The 9,119-nt window shown below is 58.7% G+C and overlaps 1 protein-coding gene across 1 annotated transcript in view; it reads left to right on the top strand.

Annotated features, from left to right (window-relative positions):
- Positions 1-328: 328 nt before the first annotated feature.
- The window catches only part of LOC140471108 (uncharacterized), a 29,725-nt gene continuing 20,934 nt past the window's right edge, over positions 329-9,119 (top strand). The window contains exons 1-2 of the mRNA XM_072566990.1: positions 329-1,001; positions 3,977-4,099. Coding sequence (XP_072423091.1) covers positions 929-1,001; positions 3,977-4,099 — 196 coding nt within the window. The 5' untranslated portion in view covers positions 329-928. The remainder of the gene's footprint in view (positions 1,002-3,976; positions 4,100-9,119) is intronic.

The following is a 9,119-nucleotide window of genomic DNA, read 5'->3' as shown; positions in this document are numbered from 1 at the left end:
CTTCTTCTCCTTCTCCCTCACTCCTTCTCTCCTCCTCCTCCCGGCTGCAATGGCGTGGGTGAGCCACCTGAGCCTTCCCATTCTTCCAATACACGGCCGTCCCTGTCGGCCATTGGCCGCTAGCGCCGTCCGTCAGCGGCGGGTCCCGCCCCCCAACCCCCCGCGGCCAATCCAGGCTGGCCCCGCCCCCCCGTCCCACTCTCCACTGGTCGCAAGTCGCCGTCCATCACGTCCCGGCCGCCGCCCGCCGGGCCCATGCTGACCAATCCGGGTGCGAAGTCCTTGCGTGCCGCGCGCGCTCCGGTTCGTCAAGGCGGCCGTCAATCAGCCCCCAATTTCCTCCCGCGCCATTGGCTACCAGTGACCGTCAGTCGTAGCTCCCTCCCCAGCCACTCGTCGGCGATCCTCCAATCCCTTCCCGTCCCGCCTCGGCATTGGCTCACCGCGACCGTCAGTTACACCATAGACTCCGCCCAACCGCTGTCCGCCACCCATGCCATTGGTCTCCGTTGAATGTCAGTCACGTGATGATCCCGCCTCCCCCACGGAGTTCACCAATCCGATCCAACACCCCTTCAGTCTCCTTCCTTCCAATGGCCGGGCCTGCCCGTCTGTCAACGCGTAGACCCGCCCTCTCCACCAATTGGGGCCATTGCCGCTTCGTGGGCGTCCCCTCCACTTTATCCGGTTTCTATTGGCGGAGGCCGCCGTCGATCAGAACAGGTGCGACCTTATTGGCCGACGACTTCTCGGCGATCGCGCCGGTGATTGGGCCAGGTGTCCGTCAATCACACGCACATTGTAAGATCACAATGGTCCATTGTGTAGCGAAGGCTGGTCGTCAAGGAGATGGGGCAGGGTCTCCATGGTGACGAGTGTTGGGGGTCACCCAGAGGGCAGCCTCCCCTGAGGGTGGGAGGGCGAGAAGATGGCTTTGCTGGGAGTCACTCAAATGGGCTACAAGGACCCCTTCCGTGCCAAGGTCCTGCAGCGGGACCCAGGTTAGGTCGGGCAGGAGTACACGGACAACAGGGGGTGGCACGAGTGGGGGCAATTGGTGGGCACAGATGGGGCGCTGACCCTTGACCTCTGACCCTCCCACAAGACCCACTCCATCAGCACTGACCCTCCCTCAGCACTGACCCTCCCACAGCACTGACCCTCCCTCAGCACCCACTCCCTCAGCACTGACCCTCCCTCAGCACCCACTCCCTCAACACTAACCCTCCCTCAACACTGACCCTCCCTCAGCACTGACCCTCGCACAGCGCCCGCTCCCTCAGCACTGACCCTCCCACAGCACTGACCCTCCCTCAGCACCCACTCCCTCAGCACTGACCCTCCCACAGCACCCACTCCCTCAGCACTGACCCTCCCACAGCACCCACTCCCTCAGCACTGACCGTCCCTCAGCACCCACTCCCTCAGCACTGACCCTCCCACAGCACCCACTCCCGCAGCATTGACCCTCCCTCAGCGCTGACCCTCCCTCAGCACTGACCATCCCACAGCGCTGACCCTCCCTCAGCACTGACCCTCCCTCAGCACTGACCCTCGCACAGCGCCCGCTCCCTCAGCACTGAACCTCCCTCAGCACTGACCCTCCCTCAGCACCCACTCCCTCAACACTGACCCTCCCTCAACACTGACCCTCCCTCGGCACTGACCCTCCCATAGCACTGACCCTCCCTCAGCACTGACCCTCCCACAGCACTGACCCTCCCACAGCACCCACTCCATCAGCACTGACCCTCCCTCAGCCCTGACCCTCCCTCGGCCCTGACCCTCCCTCGGCCCTGACCCTCCCTCGGCACTGACCCTCCCACGGCACTGACCCTCCCACGGCACTGACCCTCCCTCAGCACTGACCCTCCCACAGCACCACTCCCTCAGCACTGACCCTCCCACAGCGCCCGCTCCCTCAGCACTGACCCTCCCACACCACCCGCTCCCTCAGCACTGACCCTCCCTCAGCACCCGCTCCCTCAGCACTGACCCTCCCACAGCGCCCACTCCCTCAGCACTGACCCTCCCACAGCACTGACCCTCCCACAGCACCCACTCCCTCAGCAGTGACCCTCCCTCAGCGCCCACTCCCTCAGCACTGACCCTCCCTCAGCGCCCACTCCCTCAGCACTGACCCTCCCACAGCGACCACTCCTCAACACTGACCCTCCCACAGCACCCACTCCCACAGCACCCACTCCCACAGCAATGACTCCCTCAGCACTGACCCTCCCACAGCACCCACTCCCTCAGCACTGACCCTCCCACAGCACCCGCTCCCTCAGCACTGACCCTCCCACAGCACCCACTCCCTCAGCAGTGACCCTCCCACAGCACCCACTCCCTCAGCAGTGACCCTCCCTCAGCGCCCACTCCCTCAGCACTGACCCTCCCTCAGCGCCCACTCCCTCAGCACTGACCCTCCCACAGCACCCACTCCCTCAAAACTGACCCTCCCACATCACCCGCTCCCTCAGCACTGACCCTCCCACATCACCAGCTCCCTCAGCACTGACCCTCCCACAGCACCCACCCCCCTCAGCACTGACCCTCCCACAGCAATGACTCCCTCAGCACTGACCCTCCCACAGCACCCACTCCCTCAGCACTGACCCTCCCACAGCGCCCACTCCCTCAGCTCTGACCCTCCCACAGCACTGACCCTCCCACAGCACCCTCTCCCTCAGCACTGACCCTCCCACAGCACCCACTCCCTCAGCACTGACCCTCCCACAGCGACCACTCCCTCAACACTGACCCTCCCACAGCACCCACTCCCACAGCAATGACTCCCTCAGCACTGACCCTCCCACAGCACCCACTCCCTCAGCACTGACCCTCCCACAGCACCCGCTCCCTCATCACTGACCCTCCCACAGCACCCGCTCCCTCATCACTGACCCTCCACAGCACTGACCCTCCCACAGCACCCACTCCCTCAGCACTGACCCTCCCTCAGCACTGACCTTCACATAGTGCCCACTCCCTCAGCACTGACCCTTCCACAGCACCCGCTCCCTCAGCACTGACCCTCCCACAGCGCCCGCTCCCTCAGCACTGACCCTCCCACAGCGCCCGCTCCCTCAGCACTGACCCTCCCACAGCGCCCGCTCCCTCAGCACTGACCCTCCCACAGCACTGACCTTCACATAGTGCCCACTCCCTCAGCACTGACCCTTCCACAGCACCCTCTCCCTCAACACCGACCCTCCCACAGCACCCACTCCCTCAGCACCGACCCTCCCACAGCACCCACTCTCTCAGCACTGACCCTCGCACAGCACCCACTCCCACAGCACTGACCCTCCCCACAGCACCCACTCCCTCAGCACTGACCCTCCCTCAGCACTGACCCTCCCACAGCGCCCACTCCCTCAACACTGACCCTCCCACAGCACCCACTCCCTCAGCACTGACCCTCCCTCAGCACCCACTCCCACAGCACTGACGCTCCCCACAGCACCCACTCCCTCAGCACTGACCCTCCCACAGCACCCACTCCCTCAGCACTGACCCTCCCTCAGCACTGACCCTCCCACAGCACTGACCCTCCCACAGCACTGACCCTCCCACAGCACCCACTCCCACAGCACTGACCCTCCCACAGCACTGACCCTCCCTCAACACTGACCCTCCCACAGCACCCACTCCCTCAGCACTGACCCTCCCTAAACACTGACCATCCCCCAGCACCCACTCCCTCAGCACTGACCCTCCCACAGCACTGACCCTCCCACAGCACTGACCCTCCCACAGCACCCACTCCCTCAGAAATGACCCTCCCTCAGCACTGACCCTCCCACAGCACCCACTCCCTCAGCACTGACCCACCCACAGCACCCACTCCCTCAGCACTGACCCACCATACCCAGACTCTCAGTGCTGACCCTCCAACCGGTGTTGAATCACGGTGATGCCTGTTTTTCGGTATTTCGGTAATGTCCTCTGTTCTGTGCCTTTTCCCCCTCAGAAAGAGAGGGCAGTCACGGTGAGAGAATGTTCACAGATGAGTGTCAGAGTCGAAGTGAGCCGATGGTCCACCTTCCGTCTGAGGAGACCAATCCCTTCTTCCGTACACAGGGACAATGTTTGGGTAAAGACCCTCCTCTTTCCTCCCTCTATTCAATCAATCACTTGACCCTGTGCCTGATTCACAGCTGTCCGTTCAGCCTGCATCCCCCCATGAGCCACTCTGCCCACGATTCCAGTCACTGCCTTTTGCCATCCTCACCTGCTGCTGCCTGACCTTCCATCATCAGGTACATTTCAAACGGTCATTCCCACTTCCAGGCAGAGCGTTCCTGACTCTTACCCTTCAACCACACACACACCCTTTCCCCACTCGCCCTCTCACACACACCTTTCCCCACTCTCTCTCTCTCACACACACCCTTTCCCCACCCTCTCTCTCACACACACCCTTTCCCCACTCTTTCTCTCTCACACACACACACCCTTTCCCCACTCTCTCTCTCACACACCCTTTCCCCACTCTCTCTCACACATACACACTTTCCCCACGCTCTCTCTCTCACACACACCCTTTCCCCACTCTCTCTCTCTCTCTCTCACACACACCCTTTCCCCACTCTCTCTCTCACACACACACCCTTTCCCCACTCTCTCTCTCTCACACACCCTTTCCCCACTCTCTCTCTCTCACACACCCTTTCCCCACTCTCTCTCTCTCACACACCCTTTCCCCACTCTCTCTCTCTCACACACACCCTTTTCCCACTCTCTCTCTCTCTCTCACACACACACCCTTTCTCCACTCTCTCTCTCTCACACACCCTTTCCCCACTCTCTCTCTCTCTCACACACCCTTTCCCCACTCTCTCTCTCTCTCACACACCCTTTCCCCACTCTCTCTCTCTCTCTCACACACCCTTTCCCCACGCTCTCTCTCTCACACACACCCTTTCCCCACTCTCTCTCTCCTCTCTCACACACACCCTTTCCCCACTCTCTCTCTCACACACACACCCTTTCCCCACTCTCTCTCACACACACACACCCTTTCCCCACTCTCTCTCACACACACACCTTTCCCCACTCTCTCTCTCTCTCACACACACACCCTTTCCCCACTCTCTCTCACACACACACACCCTTTCCCCACTCTCTCTCACACACACACCTTTCCCCACTCTCTCTCACACACACCCTTTCCCCACTCTCTCTCAGACCCTTTCCCCACTCTCTCTCTCTCACACACACCCTTTCCCCACTCTCTCTCTCACACACACCCTTTCCCCACTCTCTCTCTTTCTCACACACACCCTTTTCCCACTCTCTCTCTCTCGCACACACACACCCTTTCCCCACTCTCTGTCTCTCTCACACACCCTTTCCCCACTCTCTCTCTCTCTCACACACCCTTTCCCCACTCTCTCTCTCTCTCACACACACACACCCTTTCCCCACTCTCTCTCTCACACACACACCCTTTCCCCACTCCCTCTCTCACACACACACCCTTTCCCCACTCTCTCTCACACACACCCTTTTCCCACTCTCTCTCTCTCACACACACCCTTTCCCCACTCTCTCTCTCTCACACACACCCTTTCCCCACTCTCTCTCTCTCTCTCACACACACCCTTTCCCCACTCTCTCTCTCTCACACACACACCTTTCCCCACTCTCTCTCCCTCTCTCTCGCTCTCACACACACCTTTCCCCACTCTCTCTCTCTCTCGCTCTCACACACACCTTTCCCCACTCTCTCTCACACACACCTTTCCCCACTCTCTCGCTCTCGCACACACCCTTTCCCCACTCTCTCTCTCTCTCATTCACACCCTTTCCCCACTCTCTCTCTCACACACACCCTTTCCCCACTCTCTCTCTCTCGCACACACCCTTTCCCCCACTCTCTCTCTCTCGCACACACACCCTTTCCCCACTTTCTCTCTCTCACACACACACCCTTTCCCCACTCTCTCTCTCTCATACACACCCTTTCCCCACTCTCTCTCTCTCATACACACCCTTTCCGCACTCTCTCTCTCACACACACCTTTCCCCACTCTCTCTCTCTCTCTCTCACTCACACCCTTTCCCCACTCTCTCTCTCTCACACACACCGTTTCCCCACTCTCTCTCTCTCACACACCCTTTCCCCACTCTCTCTCTCTCTCACACACACCTTTCCCCACTTTCTCTCTCTCACACACACACACACCCTTTCCCCACTCTCTCTCACACACACACCCTTTCCCCACTCTCTCTCACACACACACCCTTTCCCCACTCTCTCTCACACACACACCCTTTCCCCACTCTCTCTCACACACACACCCTTTCCCCACTCTCTCTCACACACACACCCTTTCCCCACTCTCTCTCACACACACCCTTTCCCCACTCTCTCTCTCTCACACACACACCTTTCCCCACTTCTCTCTCTCTCACACACACCCTTTCCCCACTCTCTCTCTCTCTCTCTGTCACACACACCTTTCCCCTCTCTCTCGCACACACACTCCCTTTCCCACTCTCTCTCACTCTCACACACACCTTTCCCCTCTCTCTCTCTCTCTCACACACCCTTTCCCCACACTCTCTCTCTCACACACCCTTTCCCCACTCTCTCTCTCTCACACACCCTTTCCCCACTCTCTCTCTCTCACACACCCTTTCCCCACTCTCTCTCTCTCACACACCCTTTCCCCACTCTCTCCCTCTCAAACACACCTTTCCCCACTCTCTCTCTCTCACACACACCGTTTCCCCACTCTCTCTCTCGCACACCCTTTCACCACTCTCTCTGTCTCTCACACACCCTTTCCCCATTCTCTCTCTCTCATACACACCCTTTCCCCACTCTCTCTCTCACTCACACATACCCATTCCCCACTCTCTCTCTCTCTGACACCCACACCCTTTCCCCACACTCTCTCTCTCACACCCTTTCCCCACTCTCTCTCTCTCACACCCTTTCCCCACTCTCTCTCTCTCACACACACCCTTTCCCCACTCTCTCTCTCACACACACACACATCCTTTCCCCACTTTCTCTTTCTCTCTCACACCCTTTCCCCACTCTCTCTCTCGCACACCCCTTTCCCCACTTTGTCTCTCACACTCACACCCCCTTTCCCCACTCTCTCTCACACACACACCCTTTCCCCACTCTCTCTCTCACACACACCTTTCCCCACTCATTCTCGCTCTCACACACACCCTTTCCCCACTCTCTCTCTCACACACACACCCTTTCCCCACTCTCTCTCACACACACACACCCTTTCCCCACTCTCTCTCACACACACCCTTTCCCCACTCTCTCTCACACACACCCTTTCCCCACTCTCTCTCTCTCTCTCACACACACCCTTTCCCCACTCTCTCTCACACACACAGCCTTTCCCCACTCTCTCTCACTCTCACACACACCTTTCCCCTCTCTCTCTCTCACACACATACCCTTTCCCCCACTCTCTCTCACACACACCCTTTCCCCACTCTCTCTCACACACACCCTTTCCCCACTCTCTCTCTCTCTCTCACACACACCCTTTCCCCTCTCTCTCTCACACACACACCCTTTCCCCACTCTCTCTCTCTCACACACCCTTTCCCCACTCTCTCTCTCTCTGACACACACCGTTTCCCCACTCTCTCTCTCACACACACCTTTACCCACTTTCTCTCTCTCTCTCACACACACCCTATCCCCACTCTCTCTCTCACACACATACCCTTTCCCCACTCTCTCCCTCTCAAACACACCTTTCCCCACTCTCTCTATCTCACACACCCTTTCCCCACTCTCTCTCTCTCTCACACACACCCTTTCCCCACTCTCTCTCTCTCACACACACCCTTTCCCCACTCTCTCTCTCTCACACACACCCTTTCCCCACTCTCTCTCACACACACCCTATCCCCACTCTCTCTCACACACACCCTATCCCCACTCTCTCTCTCACACACATACCCTTTCCCCACTCTCTCCCTCACACACATACCCTTTCCCACTCTCTCCCTCTCAAACACACCTTTCCCCACTCTCTCTATCTCACACACACCCTTTCCCCACTCTCTCTCTCTCTCACACACACCGTTTCCCCACTCTCTCTCTCACACACACCTTTCCCCACTCTCTCTCTCACACACACCTTTCCCCACTCTCTCTATCTCACACACACCCTTTCCCCACTCTCTCTCTCTCACACACACACCGTTTCCCCACTCTCTCTCTCTCACACACCCTTTCCCCACTCTCTCTCTCTCTGACACACACCGTTTCCCCACTCTCTCTCTCACACACACCTTTACCCACTTTCTCTCTCTCTCACACACACACCCTATCCCCACTCTCTCTCTCACACACATACCCTTTCCCCACTCTCTCCCTCTCAAACACACCCTTTGCCCACTCTCTCCCTCTCAAACACACCTTTCCCCACTCTCTCTATCTCACACACACCCTTTCCCCACTCTCTCTCTCTCACACACACACCCTTTCCCACTCTCTCTCTCACACACACCCTTTCCCCACTCTCTCTCTCACACACACCCTTACCCCACTCTCTCTCACACACACCCTATCCCCACTCTCTCTCTCACACACATACCCTTTCCCCACTCTCTCCCTCTCAAACACACCTTTCCCCACTCTCTCTATCTCACACACCCTTTCCCCCACTCTCTCTCTCTCACACACACCCTTTCCCCACTCTCTCTCTCACACACACCCTTTCCCCACTCTCTCTCTCTCACACACACCCTTTCCCCACTCTCTCCCTCACACACATACCCTTTCCCCACTCTCTCCCTCTCAAACACACCTTTCCCCACTCTCTCTATCTCACACACACCCTTTCCCCACTCTCTCTCTCTCTCACACACACCCTTTCCCCACTCTCTCTCTCACACACCCTTTCCCCACTCTCTCTCTCTCTCTCACACACCCTTTCCCCACTCTCTCTCTCTCTCACACACCCTTTCCCCACTCTCTCTCTCTCTCACACACCCTTTCCCCCACTCTCTCTCTCTCACACACCCTTTCCCCATTCTCTCTCTCTCTCACACACCCTTTCCCCACTCTCTCTCTCTCATACACACCCTTTCCCCACTCTCTCTCTCTCACACACACCCCTTTC

Source organism: Chiloscyllium punctatum, chromosome X, assembly GCF_047496795.1.
Source record: "Chiloscyllium punctatum isolate Juve2018m chromosome X, sChiPun1.3, whole genome shotgun sequence".
In the NCBI taxonomy this organism is placed as follows: domain Eukaryota; kingdom Metazoa; phylum Chordata; class Chondrichthyes; order Orectolobiformes; family Hemiscylliidae; genus Chiloscyllium; species Chiloscyllium punctatum.
Note: the sequence above shows the minus strand (reverse complement) of the source record. Positions and strands in the feature narration are given on the sequence as shown.